We start from the raw sequence: 22,765 nt of genomic DNA on the forward strand, positions 1-22,765 counted from the left end.
TTTTGGCTTCAGAAAGGGCCTCCTTAGAGATGGATCACCTCCTGGCTTACTGCTTATTCCCATTATAGGGGATAGGGCCCTGGAACAATTAGTCTACACAGGAAGGGAAGGATGGAGGAAACGTATTTTCTCATTGCTTCCTGAAAAGCATCTTTAAATGCAAAAACATCTTTAAATGCCAATCTTTAAATGCTAAAACCCACTTCATCAGATACATGGAGCGGAAAATACAATAGGCAGGTATATATACACAGTGCATGAAAAGATGGATACTAATGACAAGGCAGCACTGAACTACCACAAATCACACTGTAGGAGGCAGGGAATCTGTTATGCAAGTGGAAGGTGCACTGGACCTCTGAACAAATCTGAGCTGCATCAAGCATTTATAGGAAAGGAGGCTGTTACGCTCCAATGCACCCCGGAATAGAAACCCATAAGAACATAAGAATGGCCATACTGGGTCAGACCAAAGGTCCATCCAGCCCAGTATCCTGTCTACCGACAGTGGCCAATACCAGGTACCCCAGAGGGAGTGAACCTAACAGGTAATGATCAAGTGATCTCTCTCCTGCCATCCATCTCCACTCTCTGACAAACAGAGGCTAGGGACACCATTCCTTGCCCCAAACCACAAATAAAACAAAGCAAGACATGCAGGTAGGTTGCCAGTCAAAACGTGTAATAATCATGAACTAGTTAGGTTAGCAAAAGTCAGAACAAAACACGATAACAGTCTGAACAGCAGATACGTAGCACCAGACCCTGAGTAGATGCACACACCCACTGTTCAGCACACAAACAGAGCCTTAAACAAGAACAGGAACACCGAGTTCAAGGAGTTGGAACCAGGACACAAAACAGGAGCAGAAACAGAGAAGAGGAAGCAGGAAGGGAACACATCAGTCAGCACAATTTCCTTCCTTCTCTCCAAAAGTTGAGTGGTACCTGGCCAGAGGCACCAGGTGATCCTAGGGTCATAGGTTTATACCTCTGATTCAGCTCAAGAGACGGATGCTATTGCTGTGTGCAACTTCCCCAACTGGTCAATGATATCAATGTACGCAGAAAGAGTGTCCTCTTCCCTATCTGTTCCCCTTTCAGTAGGCAGTATATCTTCCTATTCCAGAGGACATGTTTCCATGCTGATGATGCTCGTTAAAAAAATTAGGCATTAATTACATTTGTGACTGAACTCCTTGGGGGAGAACTGTACGTTTCCTGCACTGTGTTTTACCTGCATTCTGCCATATATTTCATGTCACAGCAGTCTCAGAGATGACCCAGCACATGTTCATTTTAAGAACACCTTCACAGGTGTGACAAAACACAAAGAAGGTACCAATGTTAGATTTCTAAAAATAGGTACAGCCCTCAACCCAAGATTTAAGAATCTGAAGAGCCTTTCAAAATCTGAGAGGGACGAGGTGTGGAACATGCTTTCAGAAGTCTTAAAAGAGCAACACTTAGATACGGAAACTACAGAACCCAAACCACCAAAAAAAGAAAATCAGACTTCTGCTGGTGGCATCTGACTCAGATGATGAAAATGAACATGAGGTTGTTCACTCTGCTTTGGATCGTTATCTAGCAGAACCCATCATCAGCATTGACGCATGTCCTCTGGAATGGTGGCCGAAGCATGAAGGGGCATACGGATGTTTAGCATAACTGACACGTAAATACCTTGCAATGCTGACTACAAAAGTGCCATGCGCATGCCTGTTCTCACTTTCAGGTGACATTGTAAACAAGAAGCGGGCAGCATTATCTCCTGCAAATTTTAACCAAACTTGTTTGTCAGAGTGATTGCCAGAGTAGTAGGGCTGAATGGACTTGCAGGCTCTACAATTTTACATTGTTTCATTTTTGAATGCATTTTTTTTGTATATAATTCTACATTTGTAAGTACAACTTTCATGATAAAGCGATTGCACTACAGTACTTGTATGAGGTGAATTGAAAAATATTATGTCTTTTGTTTTTTTACAGTGCAAATACTTGTAATCAAAAATAAATATAAAGTGAGCACTGTACACTCTGTATTCTGTGTTGTAATTGAAATCAGTATATTCGAAAATGTAGAAAACATCCAAAAATATTTAAATAAATGGTATTGTATTATTAACAGCGCGATTAATCATGATTAATTTTTTTAATGGCTATTAATTTTTTTAATCGCTTGACAGCCCTAATTATTATTTTTGATTACAAAAATTTGCACTGTAAAAATGGCAAACAAAAGAAACAGTATTTTTCAGTTCACCTCATACAAGTACTGTAGTGGAATCTCTTTATTGTGTCAGTGCAACTTACAAATGTAGATTTTTTTTTGTTACATAACTGCACTAAAAACAAAACAATGTAACTTTAGACTAGCCTACAAGTTCCCTCAGTCCTACTTCTTGTTCAGCCAATCGCTAAGACAAACAAGTTTGTTTACATTTATGAGAGATAATGCTGCCTGCTTCTTATTTACAATGTCACCTGAAAGTGAGAACAAGTGTTCGCATGGCACTTTTGTAGCCGGCATTGCAAGGTATTTACATTCCAGTTATGCTAAACATTTGTATGCCCCTTCATGCTTCGGCCACCATTCCAAATGGTATTCTATTATTGTTTAACAGTGCGATTAATCATTTGATTAATTGCGATCATTTTTTTAATAGTGCGATTAATCACAATTAATTTTTTAATTGCTTAACAGCCCTAGAAATTATGAATGCAAAGGGATGACATCAGTAATCGGCTGTAACAGTTAGCAGTGCAATAACGGGGTGAGTAATATCCACTGCAATTCTCTGCCGCGGTCTGTTTACAACTATGCATTGTGCAGACTGGGCATGCCCTCACATGATGCTCAATGTCTAAATGCAGCCCTGGCCACCAAGCATAAACTACACCGAAGTTCCTTCCTTTTCATAACTCCCATGTGTCCTTAATGAGCCACGTCCAGGACTGCTTGTCACCATGCTGCTGGAATAGTCACCCACACTCCTCTGTATAAGATATGTTGAGTAACATATCTTCACTGTGAGTTCAGAACGAATTTTGTAGAAGAACATAGATAAAGTTTTCTTAAGAACGAGGTTCATCCAACCTGCTTGTACAGCATGTATCATCTTGCACATGTCAGCATCTTGAAGAGTGGCATTAGTGGTCCACCCTAAATCAGTTGGCACATCTTTCAGTGAAAAGCATATGCGTATGTGGCTGTTTCTGCATCTGAGGGTGCCAACAAAGCAGAATTTCTCAAAAGAGCATCAACAATTAAATTAGGTCTTCCTTGGATACATACCAAATCAAAGTTATACTGCTACAGCTGAATAATCCACCACTGGACCCTCATGCTCAGCTGATCAATGGGACACAAATGATCAGTTTCTAAGGCGAAATGTCTTCCCACTAAGTAAAACTTCAAGTGTACAATAGCAAAAAACCTCGCCAAGACCTGTGGTTCAATCTGGGAATACGTCACTTTTGTTGAGGTGAGAGTACAGGATTTACATGTAACTGGCAGTCCCTCCTGGAACAGAACTGCACCCAGCCCCCAATTGCATGCCTCACTTTGACTCACCATGGGTTTCTATAGATCAAAATAAGCCTGGGACTGGATCCACCAGAGGGCTTGATGCAGGGTTTCAAAAGCTTGCTTTGCTTTTTTAGTCCAAACCAACTGCCCCTGGCTCTGGGTTAAACCCCACAGCAGTTTAGCAAGGGTACTAAAAGGGGGCAGAGCAAAACCACCTGTATATTGAGCTAGGCCACAGAACAAACCTAAATCAGTATCGGAGCAACAGCTGGTACCTGTTCAGCCATCAGTTTCACACCACTGATGGACAAAGAATACCCGAGAAACTCCACAGCAACCTTTGCAAAACTGCACTCGGCCCAGTCAACTTTATGCCAGCTTGTTGGAGTTGGGTTAGCATCAGGTCCAGAACAACATTATGCTCAGGAGGAGTCTGAGCAAAGATGAGGATATCATCCAAATAGCAACATGTACCCTAGTTATTATCCAGGTGCTGAGACCACTCTCTGTAATACCTCAGGAGCAGAGACTAATCCAAAAGGAAGCTGTTGATAGCAATATTCCCAAATGGTTTGCTGACAAGTCAATAACAACTGCAAACTTTCAGGTACTTGCCAATAACCGGATTGGTAGTCCAACACAGAGAAAATCCGGGATCCACTTATTCACCAAGTCACCTCATTGAAGGCAATTGAAACTGCTCATGTTTCACATATTTATGAAGATCCCTAAAATCTGTGCACAAATGAATATCACCACTCTTCTTCTTGTGACAAAGTTCCTGCTCTGCCTTGGTGGGTCTTGCGCTTATTGGCAGATTTGCTCGCCTTGGAGCTTCACGGCAGCCCTCAGTTTGGCTGTTTTCGTGAACCCACAGTCCAGACCTGTGTCTGTGTCGGACCAGGAGTTGGGAGGTTTGGGGGGAACCCAGGCCCGCCCTCTACTCCGGGTTCCAGCCCAAGGCCCTGTGGAATGCAGCTGTCTAGAGTGCCTCCTGGAACAGCTGTGCGACAGCTACAACTCCCTGGGCTACTTCCCCATGGCCTCCTCCCAACACCTTCTTTATCCTCACCATAGGACCTTCCTCCTGGTGTCTGATAATGCTTGTACTCCTCAGTCCTCCAACAGTATGTGCTTTCACTCTCAGCTCCTAGCGCCTCTTGCTCCCAGCTCCTTACATGCGCACCACAAACTGAAGTGAGCTCCTTTTTAAACCCAGGTGCCCTGATGAGCCTGCCTTAATTGATTCTAGCAGCTTCTTGACTGGCTGCAGATGTTCTAATCAGCCTGTCTGTCTTAATTGTCTCAAGAAGGTTCCTCATTGTTCTGGAACCTTCCCTGTGACCTTACCCAGGGAAAAGGGACCTACTTAACCTGGGGCTAATCTATCTGCCTTCGATCACTCTCCTGTAGCCATCCGGCCCGACCCTGTCACATTGTATATGATCACAATGCGTGAGATCCAATCCTTCCACCTTCCAACAGATACTAAATTCTGTTTGGATTTTCTCCATAAGTGCAGGAAGTATGCAAAGTGCAGGTGGTGCACATTTCCATGTTCAAATCCACCTGCAGAGAGTATGCATATCCTATGCTGTCTCTCAATGATACTTTGCATATTCCCTTCTGTTCTAGCCAACATAATACCACCTGAAATATCCTGTGCAAGTTCATAATACCAAGATGTAAGGAAAATAATGGAACTGCATACGCAGCTATGCCTTTAACAATGTAAAACTTTGCAGTCAAGGCTATGCCCTTGTAGGGCGCAGAGCATACAGCTTTGCCCACTGTCTGCAAGGCATACAAATTCTAAGCATTTATAATTACCGTTGTCAGGCAACTGTCCAAACTGTGAACTAACCCAGAAGGGAAAACATTAAGTTCAGCACCTGTATCCACCATGTACTTCAGCAGTGTGCCATTAATTTCAGGATACCACCTACAGCGTCTTACCACATGTGAAGATCATACTAAAGGAAACATCAATAAAAGTGGTCTCGACCAGCTCCACATTCACAGGCCTCCTATCTTTGTCAATCAGTGTCTGCGGTGCACTAATTTAAAACGTGTCCTTCCTTCTCACAAGCCCGACTGGGCAGGCAGGGAAATTGGCCAAGTGACCCATACTATCACAGCAGAAACAGTGAGGAGCTGGCAACTTTCGCTGCTGAGGCCATGGTACGGGAGTAGGTAGCATCGTAGGATTCTCGGTGACGGAAGCAGGCGGAGCAGCTGATGGCTTAATAGGAGACACAAAGGTAGCAGCAGTCTGAAACGCAGAACAACTTTTCACCCCAAAAGAGCTTCAAAAAACATTTTCCTCTTTACCAGAACAGGTTTTAGAGCGGTAGCCGTGCTAGTCTGTATCAGCAGAAGCAACAAGGAGTCCTTGTGGCACCTTAGAAACTAACAAATTTATTTGGACATAAGCTTTCGTGGGCTAGAACCCACTTCATCAGATGCATTGAGTGAAAAATACAGTAGCAGGTATAAATGCACAGCGCACAAAAAGATGGGAGTTGCCTTACCAAGTGGGAGGTCAGTCTAATGAGACAATTCAATTAACAGTAGGATACCAAGGGACGAAAAATCACTTTTGTAGTGGTAATGAGAGTGGCCCATTTCAAACAGTTGACAAGAAGGTGTGAGTAACAGTAGGGGGAAATTAGTATGGGGGAAATTAGATTTTGTAATGACCCAACCACTTCCAGTCTTTATTCAGGCCTAATTTGATGGTGTTCAGTTTGCAAATTAATTCCAGTTCTGAAGTTTCACATTAGAGTCTATTTTTGAAGTTTTTTTGTTGAAGAATTGCCACTTTTAGGTCTGTTATTGAGTGACCAGGAAGACTGAAGTGTTCTCCTACTGGTTTTTGAATGTTATAATTCCTGGTGTCAGATTTGTGTCCATTTATTCTTTTGCGTAGAGACTGTATGGTTTGGCCAATGTACATGGCAGAGGGGCATTGCTGGCATATGATGGCATATATCACGTTGGTAGATGTGCAAGTGAATGAGCCTCTGATGGTATGGCTGATGTGGTTAGGTCCTGTGATGGTGTCCCTTGAATAGATATGTGGACAGAGCTGGAACCGGGGTTTGTTGCAGGGTTTGGTTCCTGGGTTGGTGTTTTTGTTGTGTGGTGTGTAGTTGCTGGTGAGTATTTGCTTCAGAACAGACGGTCCAATGCCAAAATACTTGTTGCGGTGCTGCATAGCTGCATCAAAGGAGGACTTGGGCTCCAGGAGCCCACCATAAATATCAATGCCATCACGTGGCACCGTGGAGCATCGGAGAGTTGTATAATGTGCAGATAGTTCCAAAAATTCTGAATAAAGTATCACCATCGAAGGCTGTGCTGGCAGCATGGGTTGCAGAACAGAAGCACTCATTGCCATGTTACACTCTGGTGCACCCCAGAATAGTAATCCAAAAAATCACCCCAAAGTAAGACATGCCAGTAGACTGTGAGTCAAAACATGCAATAACCATGAACTGTTAAGGTCAGCAACAGTCTGAATAAATCTTGATAACAGTCTGAATTGCAGATATGCAGCAGCAGGCCATGAGTAGCTGCACACACACAATGCTAAGGCTCTGTGTGTACACACATAAACAGGAACAAGAACATTGAATCCAGGTAGCAGGAACCAGGAAACAAAACAGAACAGGGATCAGGAAGGCAACACGCACACCAGTCATCACAAGAGGCACCGTGCTAATGTGTTGGACTCGGGGAGAGGCCAGGAGCCAGCTTTTACCTACAGTAACTGACAAATAAATCAGGCCATACAGTTGGGAACTGACCCTAATTACATTCTGCTTCCAAAACAGATGAAAAATGGCACATGTGGGGAAACCCACTCCTGAAAAAGAGGCAGAGGGTAAAAGTACACATTTGGGAAATGTAAAACGTTCCCATACTGATCCCACCTGTTTGTCGGATACTGCTAAGTTCTGATCCACTTTCAGCAGCTCCGCTTCCCTCCACGCCGACTGATACGCCTGAAGCAAAGCTCTTCTCCGAATCTTGGGCAAAGCTAAGTTACTGTCCATCTGAGAATAGCAGCAATGGATCTCTTGCCTCATTCTAAGCAATTCCTCTTCAGATAACGAAAGGGGCAAACTTAAAAGTCTCCTGTTAAAAAACAAAACAAATACACGCTGTTCTGTGGTATATGCAAACTGGCACAGGGAAGAAGAAAAAAAAAAAACCAAACTATCTTCAGAGATCCTAGGAACCTGCAAAGTGTGTTCCCCTTCCCAGGTGGCCAGATTCTCCAGACAGCAGGGTGTTAGAGCTGGTAAAAAAAAAAAAAAAAAAAAAAGATTTTGGAAGAAATTCATTGTTATGAATTTTTTACATAAAATTTTAAAATATTGTCAACATAAATCAAAATGAAAAATGTTCCGGGTGGTTTTTGTGTGTGTGCACTCTCTCTCTCTCATTTTTCCATAGGGAGATATTGGGGGGAACGTGTAAATAAACCTGGAAATGGGGAGGGGAGAGGAAGGACCTTTTGATTTGTTTTGAAAAAAAAATTCAAATGATACAAAACATTTCCCAGGAAGATTCTAATACAGTTCTAAAATCCATTTTTCACTGGATAACATTGGTGAAAATTTTGCAACCAGTTCTTCTCTGCATCATCATTTGCTACTTTGAGGGCTTGCAACCCAGAGTGCACTGTCAGGGGTGTGCATGGATTTCAGTAAAGGCTTATCTCCTGAACAGGATGTATAAAGAAGTAAAGCCCTTTGTGCCCTCCTTACCCTTACGGGCCCATATAAGGACCAGATATGATGAATGTTTACTGCTAAATTCTCATTTTAGATCACTATAAAAAACCAGAGTTTCTTAGATACACATTTGTAAACATGCATAGAATCATAGAATATCAGGGATGGAAGGGACCTCAGGAGGTCATCTAGTCCAATCCCCTGCTCAAAGCAGGACCAATCCCCAACATCCCTATATCAGCTTTTTAAATAGAAGGAATACTAGCAATTATTAGAATTCTTAGTAACATTTTCAAAATACCATAGAGATAAGTAATAAATGAGAATGCTAATTATTTGTCAAATCCCTATAAAAGGAAAATTTGCCAGCTCTCTGTTGGATGTATATGGATCTGTTACAAAAATGGACAGATTCCTCTCAAATTTAGTCTGTTTACTATCTGTTCTAGAGTTCATCTAACCACTCACTATTAATCTGTGATATATAATATTTACCATAATGGTATGTCATAACCCAGTATTCTGTATTTTGACACATTCTCTTTCTTGTCTCCCTAAATTTCTAAAACAGAACCAGCTCAGAAGCTGGGAGAATTAATTTTTAAAAGGGCAGATTGGTATTGCTTATTTTTCAGTGTGTGTGTGTATATATACAGAAAATAAGCAAATGTCAATCTGATAAACTATATACTACCTTTTTATGTACCTACCTTTTTCAACAAAGCTATTGGGTGGGAATAATAATACTAATACCTTATGCTTGCATCTAAGGGTTTGGCTACACGGAGTTAGCGAAGAGCAAACTGGGGTATAAATCAAAGTGCATTACAGAACTTTGAATTCATAGTGGCAGAGTCCACACAGCTGATTAATGTATGGCAGACTATTGCACTGTAGTTTTACACCCCAGATTGCTCTCTGTATAGACAAGTCCAGAGCATCTCAAAGCACTTCAGATGGCTAAGTAGTATTTCCCCAGATTTATGGATAGGAAAACTGAAGTACAGAGAGTTTAAGTGTCTTGCCCAAATCACTGGCAGCAAGTCATTGGTAGAGTCAGGAAACAAACCTAGGTGTCTCAAAGACCCATCCTTTAACCACAAGATCCACACTGCTTCCTCGATTAGGAAAAGGGTTAATTAATGCACAAAAAGTTCTTATCACCCCAATTTTTATTAGGTATTATTCCATTTCATTCATCTTGGGACAGAGATTTTAAACAGAAAATGGCTAAAGAAATGGAGCTCCCACTGACATCACTAACACAAAATGCACCAGCAGCAGCACAAACTGGGAAGGTTTGGGGAGGAGGCCATTTTTGCATTTGCCATAGGCTGCAGAGCTGGGAGGCCATAGCCCGACCACTTTTAAGCAGTGGTCCTGTACTAAATCAGGACAGCTGCTGCTGGAGCAGTCTGGAGCATTGATCCAGATGAGTGGTTGCAATGCCTCTGAAATTTGACCTGGCCACCTCTATCATAGAATAGAATCATAGAACATCAGGGTTGGAAGGGACCTCAGGAGGTGATCTAGTCCAACCCCCTGCTCAAAGCAGGACAGATCCCCAGTTAAATCATCCCAGCCAGGGCTTTGTCAAGCCTGACCTTAAAAACTTCTAAGGAAGGAGATTCCACCACCTCCCTGGGTAACGCATTCCAGTGTTTCACCACCCTCCTAGTGAAAAAGATTTTCCTAATATCCAACCTAAATCTCCCCGACTGCAACTTGAGACCATTACTCCTTGTTCTGTCATCTGCTACCACTGAGAACAGTCTAGAGCCATCCTCTTTGGAACCCCCTTTCAGGTAGTTGAAAGCAGCTATCAAATCCCCCCTCATTCTTCTCTTCCGCAGACTAAACATCCCCAGTTCCCTCAGCCTCTCCTCATAAGTCATGTGTTCCAGTCCCCTAATCATTTTTGTTGCCCTCCGCTGGACTCTTTCCAATTTTTCCACATCCTTCTTGTAGTGTGGGGCCCAAAACTGGACACAGTACTCCAGATGAGGCCTCACCAGTGTCGAATAGAGGGGAATGATCACGTCCCTCGATCTGCTGGCAGACAGAGGGTGGTTTGGTTAAATTTCGGTGAGTGGCTTTACAATCTAGTTCACAAGGTCACAATGCCACTGAAATTTGACCCTCTGTCCAAATGGTGTTGCAACCTGGTGCACAGGGAGTCTGTTCCTGTATGGCGGAGCACAGGAGAATCCACTGAGATCTCAATTTCTGGCGGCACTGGCTCAAGCACTGTGTGAGTAAGAGAGTGGGGCGACTCCCCAGTTGAGGGACACCCTAGTTCCTGCAGGAGAAGGGGGTTGGAGACTAGTGAGATTGGAACAGGGTTCTTGCTTTGGGAGATGACTGGAATTTACTCCTCCCAAGAAATATCTGAACTGGCACCACTGACTTTCAGGCTTGGAAAACAGAAACTTTCCATCTGGTGACAGAAGGTTAACTCTTACTAGGACAGACTACATGAGATCAAATATTGAGTGTACAGCTTTACTCCCACAGTTCTCCAATTTCCCTCTGATAACTGGTGGACTCTGACATTTTAAACTATTTCATGGCTTATCTTTGTGTTATGAACAGTTCAGTGAGGCACAGAGGGCCAGATTCTGATCTCAGTAACTCTGGGTGTAACTATAACCAGGGTCATGGAGTTACTCCAGAATCTGATTCTCCCCAGGGGAACAGAAGGGAATCATCTGAGTCCTGAGACTCCCCACTACTTTTACCCTTTTCATCATTCTATCTTACCAGCAACACCACCTTGGATTGGTTAGGGTATATTAGGTACCTCTCCCCTTTAGAGTAAATCAACATAACTACTAAGTCTTGGGTGAGCGAAAAGAGGTTTGTTGATAGAAAGCAAACTGAGGTGCTCCCCATGTGCAAGTAATGTGGACTGCCACCAGATCACTCCAAGCTTCAACCAGCCCAGAAGGGACCTCAAGGCCCAAATTCTGATTCTGCAGTGGCAATGTGCTGCTCTACCACAAGGCCAGTTTTAATACCTTTCATGCCATTGGGTCAGGAATAGTTCAGAAAAAACACATTTAACTTTAATTTTGCAGCAACTGTGAGTGAAAGGACCAATTTGATATTGGATGCTAAGTTGGAGCTCTCCCTCTTAAATTTAATTCTTGGATATATTTCTGATACCTGAAGGTTACCTGATAACAAGGCACCGTGTTTCCAACATGCAGCTTTGGTCGCTAAAAAATTAATCCTGCAAAAGTGGAAAAGTTGATCTCCACCAAACATCAATGCCCGGCTCAATGATATGGCTGATCTTTCAGCTAGTGAATTACTGGCATTCCATAGAAGGGGAATGCCTGAAAAATTCAAAGCTATTTGTGCTGACTTTTTACGGGTCTATGATTAACGCAGACCCTGAAGATAGATAGCTTGCTTCACCTGCCCTCCCTTTAGCTTGACCCTCTTTATTTACTTTGTGTATTATGCTGAATCTTGTATTTTGATATATTTGTTATATAAGAAAAAATTACTAAAAATTATAAATATATATAAAATTTGCAGCAATAAACTTCCCCCTGCCCCAGTAGTTCTAAAAAGGAGAAAATAGCCTATTTGTTTAAAGATTAAACAATAACTAATTCAAGCAGTTTTTAAAAACAGCACACTGATGCACTAACAAAGAGTTTCAATTTTAAAATTACAATATATTGTCTCCCGTGTTTTAGAAGGATGATTTTACTTTAATCACAGTGCCAACAGGTTGTCATTATTTCCATAAAATATGCCTATGATGCTTTTAGAAATTCTTCTCTGAATCAAATGATTGTAGTCAGTCTCTAAATTAAAATATTCATATTTACAATATTTTCATCCACCTAAGACACCTATCTGAAGGCATCATTTCCCAATAGGCAGCACTTACTGCTCCACAATATTGCCTTAGATTTATACATAGAAAGGTAGCACTGCCAGAAAAAAACAGTGGATTAGAAACTACGGCAGATCTCTTATGCCATGCCTATGTTAGGAAAGGATTTTAAAGTGTTAATATTTTTGGCACAGAACAACTTCATAGTATCTTGAATGATCAACAAAAATAAAAAGCTATCGGTCAAAATAATTCTTGGTAAGAGACTAGAGCTGGTGTCTGGTGATCAAATATCAAAACTAACAGTGTCAGAAAATGTAAAGACAGACATTTTTTAAAGAGCTTTTGATGGAATGTTGTATTATTGTTGTGTAGAAAAATGTACTGGAAAAATAAGTAGCTTTTAAGAATCTGATTTTTACTGTTGCTGTGTGAATAAAGATGGTATTTGACAAGTGTAACAGCAGCACTGCCAACTGGAATACATCGTCATAGAATCATAGAAGTTAGAAATGGAAAAGACCTAGGTCATCTAATCCATATCACTACTGGTGCAGGATTGTTCTCTACAGTATATTTAGAGATAAGAAGACGGTATCTGAAAGATACATTGAAATGGTTTATGGAAAATTATTTTGAATTTTGAAAAACCAAAAGTCACTGAAAAGTTAGAAATGAATGGATTTTCAAACACCGTAAGTAACAGGCAGACTCCTATAGATCTGTTTTCTATAGCTCTATAATGTGCAGTAGGCAAACTTACTGGGACAATGTCAGGTCATCATATTTGGCCCAGTAGGTCTCACGTGTATCTGATTTTCTTTAGAGAAAAGGAAAATTCTTCCCCCCTCACCTGAAGTTGTTTAAGTTGACATTAATGCTTTACAGTCCATTCTTTTTAATGAATACATGTCCGTAAGACAGTGGGCAGATTTATTAGCCAGGGCAGTCCAAATAAAGCCCAAACCCTCACGTTCAATTCCATGTCCCCTTTCTCAAGGTGGGTTTATTAATAAAAAAGACAGTTACCTTTTCCGTAACTGGTGTTCTTCAAGATGTGTTGCTCATGTCTATTCCACAACAGGTGTGCGTGCCACGTGCACCAGTGTCGGAAGTTTTTCCCCACTCCCCCCATCCTCAGTTCCTTCTTGCTAGACAACTCCGACAGAGGGGAAGGAGGGTGGGATGTGGAATAGACATGAGCAACATATCTCGAAGAACACCAGTTACAGAAAAGGTAACTGTCTTTTCTTCTTCGAGAGAGATTGTTCATGTGTTTTCCACAATAGGTGATTCCAAGCTATATCTGTTGGAGGTGGGTAGGAGTTCACAAGTTCCCAGGATGGAGGAGAGCCCTGCCAAACCTGGCATCATCCCTGGTTTGGGGGACGATCGCATAGTGCGAGGTGAACGATTGAACCAAAGACCACGTGGCTGCCCTACAAATGTCCTGGATGGGGATGTGGGACATGAAGGCAGCTGACGAGGCCTGCGTCCTAGTCGAGTGTGTTCTCACAATGGGTAGCCAGGGGGACACCCGCCAGCTCATAACAGGAATGGATGCACGAAGTGATCTGATTGGAAAGCCGCTGAGTGGAAATTGGCTGGACCCTCGCACTCAGCCAAGGCGACGAACAGTTGCGAGGACTTTCCAAACGGCTTGGTCCACTCGAGGTAGAAAGCCAGAGCCCGCCGCACATCAAGCGTGTGGAGACGGCACTCCTCACTGCACGCGTGAGGCTTCAGCCAGAGGACCGGTAGAAAAATGTCCTGACCCATGTGGTAGGCGAAGACCACCTTTGGGAGGAACGCGGGGTGTGGGCGGAGCTGGACCTTGTCTTTATGAAAGACCATGTACGGCAGCTCGGAGGTCAGGGCCCTGAGCTCCGAGACTCGGCTGGCTGATGTGATTGCAACCAGGAAGGCCACCTTCCATGAGAGGTGAGACCAGGAGCATGTGGCCCGTGATTCAAACGGGGGCCCTGTGAGACGAGCCAACACCAGGTTTAGGTCCCACAGTGGGACCAGGGGGTCTAAAATATGGAAAAAGACGGTCCAAACCCTTAAGGAACTGGCCAGTCATAGCATGGGAAAATACCGTGTGCCCTTGCACTGCCAGATGGAAGACCGATATGGCTGCCAGGTGCACCTTGACTGACGAGGGCGCCAGGCCCTGGGCCCTCAGCTGGAGAAGGTAATCAAGGATAAGCTGGGACCACTTCGACAAAAAACTGGGACCACTTCAACAAATAAGCATGGCAAGTGGAGGGCCGTCTACTTTCGAGGAGGACACACTGAACCTGCTCTGAGCACGTCTTTTCCTCTCCACCTAACCACTGAGCAGCCATGCCACGAGGTGAAGAGCTGCCAGGTTGGGGTGGAGGAGGTGGCCCTGGTCCTGAGAGAGCAGGTCCGGGTGAAGCGGCAAAGGCCATGGCAGAGCTACCTCCAGCCCCATTAGGGTTCCGTACCAATGCTGCCTGGGCCACGCCGGGGCAATCAGGAGCACCCGGGCCTTGTCCGTCTTTATCTTCTCCAAGACCCTGCTGATTAGAGGGAACGGGGGAAAGACATAGAGAAGCTGGCCTGACCAGGACAGGAGAAAGGCATCGGAGATAGCGCCCCTCCCCAGGGTCTCCCCTGGAGCAGAACCCGGGACATCGCTGGTTGTGACGAGTCACGAACAGGTCCACCTGGGGAGTTCCCCACCTTCGGAAGAGCCGGTGGGCCACTTCTGGGTGGAGGGACCACTCATATTGTGAGGAAAAGTCCCTGGTCAAGCGATCCACCCTCTCGTTCTGGGCACCCGGTAGGTGGAAGGCCTTCAGGTGGATATTGTGAGCTATACAGAAGTCCCACAGCCTGAGGGCTTCACGGCAGAGGATCGAGCCCCACCTTGCCTGTTGATATAGAACACTGAGGCCGTGTTGTCTGTGAGGACCCTGACTACCTTGCCCTCCAGGTGTGAGCTCCTTGACGTTTATTTGTAAGGTCAGGTCTTGAGCTGACCACAGCCTTGAGTCTGAAAGTTCCCCACATGGGCCCCCCAACCCAGGTCTAACGCATCGGACAACAGCTCCAACGACGGGGCCCTGTCCCTGGACAGGACCCCTTGGAGCATGTTGTTTGGGGTGGACCACCACCGTAGGGAGGTGATCACAGAGTCCGGCACGGTGAGGACCGTGTCCATCCTGTCTGTGGCCTGGGAGAACTTCAAGGCCAACCAGAGCTGGAGGGGCCTCATCCTGAGTCTGGCGTAACGGACCACATACGTGCATGCTGACATGTGACCCAAGGGATGTAGGCAAACCCTGGCTGTTGTCACCGGGAACCTTGTGACAGAGTCGATGAGGGTCTCGAATCTGTCTGGCGGGAGAGAGGCCCTGGCCAACATTGTGTCCAGGAGCGCTCAGATAAACTCTATGCATTGGACCGGGACTAACGTGGACTTGGTGTTGTTTACCAACAGGCCCAAGGTGGTGCACATGGACAGGAGAAAAGCCATGTGATCCCTCTCCAGTGACCGGGAGGTGCCCTTGACAAGCCAATCGTCCAGATAGGGAAATATCTGGACCCACCGCCGTCTGAGGTAGGCCGCTAAAACCGACATACATTTTGTAAACACCCTGGGGGCAGCGGACAGACCAAATGGGAGGACCGTGAATTGGTAATGATTCTGTCCCACCACGAAATGGAGGAAGCGCCTGTACCCCTTGAATATGTGGATGTGGAAGGACGCATCCTGTAGATCAAGGGCAGTGTACCAGTCCCCGGGATCCAGGGAGGGGATGATGGAAGCCAGGGAGACCATGCGGAACTTGAGCTTCACCATGTACTGGTTCAGACCTTGGAGGTCCAGGATGGGCCTGAGCCCCCCTTTGGCCTTCGGGATAAGGAAATAGCGGGAGTAATACCCCTTGCCCATGAACTCCTCGGGCACCACCTCTATCGCTCCTAGACCTAGGAGCTGCCCCACCTCCTGCTCGAGCAGAGCTTCAGGCAAGGGGTCCCCCAAGGGGGATGGGGGGTGGTTGGTTGGGGATGAAGTAAACTGGAGGCTGTAACCCCGGGAGATAGTGTTGAGGACCCATCGGTCCGAGGTTAGCCACGACCATTCCGGGAGGAAAGCACACAACCGGTTGGAGAAGAGAAGCTTAATTGGGGGTGGGTCCCTGATGAGGACTGGTGGGGTGCCCCCGAGCGTCCCGTCACAAATGCCTTTTCCCCACCTGCTTGCCCTTGGATGACCCAGGCTGGGGGGCAGGCTGGGACTGCCTCTTATAGTAACGCTGCTTCTTATGGGCAGCCTCGTACTTTGGGAGGGTGGCCTGGGCGGGAGTCTGCTGCGGCTTGTGAAAGTAGAATGAATTATATTGAAATTATAATTCATTAAAGATATGCTGCTTGAAAGATTTGTTGAAATATAGTTGTCAGGAAGAGAAACATTAAGGAGTGTGAGACAATGGCCTCAAACTAATTAACTTAGAGCTCCTACTGAGCTAGGAGATTGGTAAACGTTAGTATGCAAATAAGATATGTATGTATATTTGTCAGTTTCTGCTTCCTTTTGTCTCTTATGTTAAATTGGCTTTGGCTTAGCTGTATAAATAAGTTAGCTTGAGCCTCAGAGAGGGGCTCACATATCTGGGCGCATTGGCAAAGTGCTTTGCTAATAAACAGAGTGGTCTGACAAATTATGTGAGTCCTGAATCTGACTTTGACAGGCTTGAACTTAGGTTTTGCTGGAGACGGGACATAGAGGCCCAGAGTCTGGAGGGTCATGAGGGAGTCTTTCATGCCATGCAACCTTGTATCTGTTTCCTCCGCAAACAGAGCTTTCCCATCAAACGGGAGATCCTGCATGGAAGACTGTGCCTCGTTGGACAGCCCAGAGAGCAGGAGCCATGGACACTGCAGAGGCCATTGATCATACGGCTGTGTCTGCAGCATCCAAGACTGCCTGCAGGGATGCCCTAGCGGCCGCTGCACCTTCCTCCACTAGTCCCTTGAACTCCTTCCTATCGCGCTCCTGGAGGGAGTCCTCAAACTTGGGCAGGGAGCCACACAGATTGAATTCATACCCGCCCATAAGAGCCTGATGGTTTGCCACTCGTAACTGGAAGCTCAAAGATGAATATACTTTCCTTCTGAAAGAGTCCAGTCTCCGAGAGTTTTTGTTCTTTGGGGTCAGGGCTGGCTGACCCTGCTGTTTCCTGTGGTTGACCGACAAGTACTCATGCCTCTTAGCGGGTACAAAGTACTTGCATTCTGCCTTTTTAGAGATGGGGGCCAATGAGGCCGGTGTTTGCCACAGGGCACTTGAAATCTTAGCCGCCCCTTTGTGGAGAGGCCAGGCCACCCTACCCGGTGCCGATGGGGACAACACATTAAACAGGGAGATCCAGGGCTCCTCCATCTCCTCTGCCTGGAGGTGGAGGCTTGCTGCCACCCTCTTTAAGAGTTCTTGGTGGGCCCTGAAGTCCTCCTGCGGGATGGAGGCGGGTAGGGCTGCAATCGCCTCCTATGCACGTCTCTTACTTTCCAATAAATATTTCTGTGTTGTATTTGGGGAAAAACAGATGATATAGTCTCATCATATTGTGATAACACTCTTTCCATCCCACTAGTGTCTCTGGACGATGTTAAACAGAAGCTACTAAAGTTAGACATTTTAAAATCAGCAGGTCCAGATTTATTTGCGCCCAAGAGTATTAAAAGAGCTGGGGTAGGAGCTTGCTGAACCTTTAATGTTGATTTTTAGTAAGTCTTGGAGCACTGTGGATGTTCCAGAAGACTGGAAGAAAGATAATGTTGTGCCGATTTTTAAAAAGGGCAAATGGGATGACCCAGGTCACTACAGGTCTATCAGAGATCTTGAGCAAGATAATGCAGTGGCTGATACAGGACTCAATTAATAAAGAACTACAGGAGAGTAATGTAAATTAATGCAACTCAACATGGGTTTATGAAAAACAGATCCTGTCAAACTAACCTGATACCTTTTTTTTGATGATGTTACAAGTTTGGTTGATACAGGTAATAGTGTTGATGTAACATACTTAGATTTCTGTAAGGGGTTAGACTTGTTATTGCACAACTTTTTGATTAAAAAACGTAGAATGATATCAAATTAACATGATGGCATACATTAAATGGATTACAAACTGGCTAAGTGATAAGGTCTCAAAATATAACTGTAAACGGGGAATCATTATCAAGCGGGTGTGTTTCCAGTGGGGTCCCGCAAGGATGAGTTCTTGCCCCAGCGCTATTCCACATTTTTATCTGTGACTTGGAAGAAAACATAAAATCATCACTCAAAGTTTGAAGATGACACAAAAGTTGGAGGAGAAGTCAATAATGAAGAGCACAGGTCACTGATTCAGATCAATCTGGACCATTTGGTAAATTGGGCACAAGCGAACAAAGTGTGTTTTAATATGGCTAAATACAAATGTATACATCTAGGAACAAAGAATGTAGACCACACTTGCAGTATGGGGGACTCTTTTCTGGGAAGCAGCGACTCTGAAAAAGATTTGTGGGTCGTGGTGCATGATCAGTTGAACATGTGCTCCCCCTGTGATGTTAATGTGATCCTGTGATGCACAAACAGAGTAATCTCCAGTAGAGGTTATTTTACTTCCATATGTGGCACTGGTAAAGAATAGTAAACATGGCAAGCGACCAGCTTGGCTTAATGGTGAAATCCTAGCGGATCTTAAACATAAAAAAGAAGCTTACAAGAAGTGGAAGGTTGGACATATGACCAGGGAAGAGTATAAAAATATTGCTCGGGCATGTAGGAAAGATATAAGGAGGGCCAAATCGCACCTGGAGCTGCAGCTAGCAAGAGATGTCAAGAGTAACAAGAAGGGTTTCTTCAGGTATGTTGGCAACAAGAAGAAAGCCAAGGAAAGTGTGGGCCCCTTACTGAATGAGGGAGGCAACCTAGTGACAGAGGATGTGGAAAAAGCTAATGTACTCAATGCTTTTTTTGCCTCTGTTTTCACTAACAAGGTCAGCTCCCAGACTGCTGCGCTGGGCATCACAGAATGGGGAAGAGATGGCCAGCCCTCTGTGGAGATAGAGGTGGTTAGGGACTATTTAGAAAAGCTGGACGTGCACAAGTCCATGGGGCCGGACGAGTTACATCCGAGAGTGCTGAAGGAATTGGCGGCTGTGATTGCAGAGCCCTTGGCCATTATCTTTGAAAACTCGTGGCGAACGGGGGAAGTCCCGGATGACTGGAAAAAGGCTAATGTAGTGCCAATCTTTAAAAAAGGGAAGAAGGAGGATCCTGGGAACTACAGGCCGGTCAGCCTCACCTCAGTCCCTGGAAAAATCATGGAGCAGGTCCTCAAAGAATCAATCCTGAAGCACTTACATGAGAGGAAAGTGATCAGGAACAGTCAGCATGGATTCACCAAGGGAAGGTCATGCCTGACTAATCTAATCGCCTTTTATGATGAGATTACTGGTTCTGTGGATGAAGGGAAAGCAGTGGATGTATTGTTTCTTGACTTTAGCAAAGCTTTTGACACGGTCTCCCACAGTATTCTTGTCAGCAAGTTAAAGAAGTATGGGCTGGATGAATGCACTATAAGGTGGGTAGAAAGCTGGCTAGATTGTCGGGCTCAACGGGTAGTGATAAATGGCTCCATGTCTAGTTGGCAGCCGGTGTCAAGTGGAGTGCCCCAGGGGTCGGTCCTGGGGCCGGTTTTGTTCAATATCTTCATAAATGATCTGGAGGATGGTGTGGATTGCACTCTCAGCAAATTTGCAGATGATACTAAACTGGGAGGAGTGGTAGATACGCTGGAGGGGAGGGATAGGATACAGAAGGACCTAGACAAATTGGAGGATTGGGCCAAAAGAAATCTGATGAGGTTCAATAAGGATAAGTGCAGGGTCCTGCACTTAGGATGGAAGAATCCAATGCACCGCTACAGACTAGGGACCGAATGGCTAGGCAGCAGTTCTGCGGAAAAGGACCTAGGGGTGACAGTGGACGAGAAGCTGGATATGAGTCAACAGTGTGCCCTTGTTGCCAAGAAGGCCAATGGCATTTTGGGATGTATAAGTAGGGGCATAGCCAGCAGATCGAGGGATGTGATCGTTCCCCTCTATTCGACACTGGTGAGGCCTCATCTGGAGTACTGTGTCCAGTTTTGGGCCCCACACTACAAGAAGGATGTGGATAAATTGGAGAGAGTCCAGCGAAGGGCAACAAAAATGATTAGGGGTCTAGAGCACATGACTTATGAGGAGAGGCTGAGGGAGCTGGGATTGTTTAGTCTGCAGAAGAGAAGAATGAGGGGGGATTTGATAGCTGCTTTCAACTACCTGAAAGAGGGTTCCAAAGAGGATGGCTCTAGACTGTTCTCAATGGTAGCAGATGACAGAACGAGGAGTAATGGTCTCAAGTTGCAATGGGGGAGGTTTAGATTGGATATTAGGAAAAACTTTTTCACTAAGAGGGTGGTGAAACACTGGAATGCGTTACCTAGGGAGGTGGTAGAATCTCCTTCCTTAGAGGTTTTTAAGGTCAGGCTTGACAAAGCCCTGGCTGGGATGATTTAACTGGGAATTGGTCCTGCTTCGAGCAGGGGGTTGGACTAGATGACCTTCTGGGGTCCCTTCCAACCCTGATATTCTATGATTCTATGGTGTGACCACTGCTGGAATACTACATCCAGTTCTGCTGCCCGCAATTCCAGAAGGATGTTCATAATTTGGAGAGGTTTCAGAGAAGAGCCATAAGAATTATTAAAGGATTAGACAACATGCTTTAGTTTGAGCTCTTGGAGTCGATCACTGTATTTAGCTTAACAAAGAGAAGGTTAAGGGGTGATTTGATCACAGTCTATAAGTATCTACCTGGGAAAAAAATATTTAATAATAGGCTCTTTAGTCTAGCAAAGAAAGGTATAACACAATCCAGCAGCTGGAAGTTGAAGCTAGCCAAATTCAGACTGAAAATAAAGCATAAATGTTTAACAGTGAGTGTAATTAACCATTGGAACAATTTACCAAGGGTCATGGTGGATTCTCCATCATGACAATTTTTAAATCAAGTTTGGATGTTCTTCTAAATTATATGCTCTAGGAATTATTTTTGGGGAAGTTCTACGGCCTGTGTTATACAGGAGATCAGAGCAGATGTTCATAATCATCATTTCTGGTCTTGGGATCTGTGAATCTCTGAATACTGAGAGTTTTGCAAATAAAGCATGGCATACACTGAATTAAAGCGTAAAAATTCTAAATCACCCTTATAATTTTAACATATTCAGCTTCTTGGAATTTTCATTAAAAATCCCCAAACAAACCAAAGGGCTAATTTTCACTAGCACAGGGCAAAGACAGCACATATTGACTGCAGTACGAGTGGTGGGTACTGTGAACCTGTGAAACTCAGGTCCAAAGTTTATAGCCAAGAATTGATAGTTAAAAATTAAGCCCACATGTTTGTTAAACTCAAAAGCATAGAGGCATAACCAAGAAAAGAAAATGGACAGACACTTACATGAATACTAACTGTTCCCAACTCCTTAGTTTTTTTTGTTCTGCAATGCTCTGTTCCAGCTCTTGGCTCAGTTTTTGCCTGGTATTCTCAAGCCATTCCCCAGTGGCCATATTTTTGTCACGTTCTTCTTTTTCAAGCTGTTCAGTTTGAATAGCAATTTCCTTTTTATGCTCCTCAACAATTTGTTGCAGGAACGGCTTTGGCACACTCAGTTTTAAAAGTTCTTGAGTGATTACTCCATACTGAATGCGTTTAAGTTCTTCAATAGCTTTCTCTGTCAAAGTAAATCTAAGCATTTTTATTTCTTCACCGGCATCATTATCAAGCTTTTCAATAAGCTCTTCAAATTCAACAGCATGTTCAGTCAGGAGCTTTTGCCAGTGGTTCAAGTAGTGGCTAACCTCTTTAGTGGTTTTGAAAGTGTCTCCTATCGACATCTGCTCCTTTCTTTGTTCTTTCTGCTGATTCATTTACCAAAAAAAAAAAGATACAAGGTAAATAGAAGAAACCTCTTTTTAGTTCCAATCCCCTACATACATATTTCATACCAAGGTGAAATTATACATAACAGTTTTTTGTAATACTCAAAATGACAATTTCATTGCATACTATCAGCGCTGCATTCATATGTGCCCAAAAGGCCACTATTAATTTAGGTTGAAGTTAGACAGAATGCTAACACCAACAAAAACGCAGTGTGCAATTTAGCTCATGCCCTGACACATTTTCAAACGACTGAAAGGGTCAGAAATCTAATGAACTGGTAAAATTCCAAATGCAAACTCTGATCAAAGAAATAGAGGAAAGAAAAGAAAAATGTTTTATTGATATTTCATATTACACTATGCAATATTTTCACTGTAAAGCTAGCCAAAGCTACCCTTGTTTTAACACAATTTATCATTTAAGACCACACCAGTGGGAAGCACAGAGAATACAATGGAAGTGTTGGCCCTCTGCATGATTGCCAGAGCTCCAAGGCATTTTCTTCCAAAGAGTTTGGAAGCTCAGTGGGTTTGGAAGGTCATGCCACCTGCTCCCACTGTGGTAGAATCTAACCCTATGATCCCGACCTGATGAAATATCAGATTCCACAAATGGAAACTCAGCAT

The 22,765-nt window shown here is 44.3% G+C and overlaps 1 protein-coding gene across 5 annotated transcripts in view; it reads right to left on the reverse strand.

Moving 5' to 3' along the window:
- Nucleotides 1-22,765, reverse strand: part of EVC2 (EvC ciliary complex subunit 2) — a 162,310-nt gene that overhangs the window by 45,215 nt on the left and 94,330 nt on the right. For 3 of the 5 annotated variants that reach the window (XM_074951692.1, XM_074951694.1, XM_074951690.1), the window contains exons 14-15: nt 21,654-22,114; nt 7,468-7,672 (exon numbers count right to left, since the gene is read on the reverse strand). In XM_074951692.1, the coding sequence (XP_074807793.1) occupies nt 7,468-7,672; nt 21,654-22,114 (666 nt within the window). The remainder of the gene's footprint in view (nt 1-7,467; nt 7,673-21,653; nt 22,115-22,765) is intronic. The other 2 variants (XM_074951693.1, XM_074951691.1) reach the window with 1 other exon arrangement.

Source organism: Natator depressus, chromosome 4 (genome assembly GCF_965152275.1).
Source record: "Natator depressus isolate rNatDep1 chromosome 4, rNatDep2.hap1, whole genome shotgun sequence".
Classification (NCBI taxonomy): Eukaryota; Metazoa; Chordata; order Testudines; family Cheloniidae; genus Natator; species Natator depressus.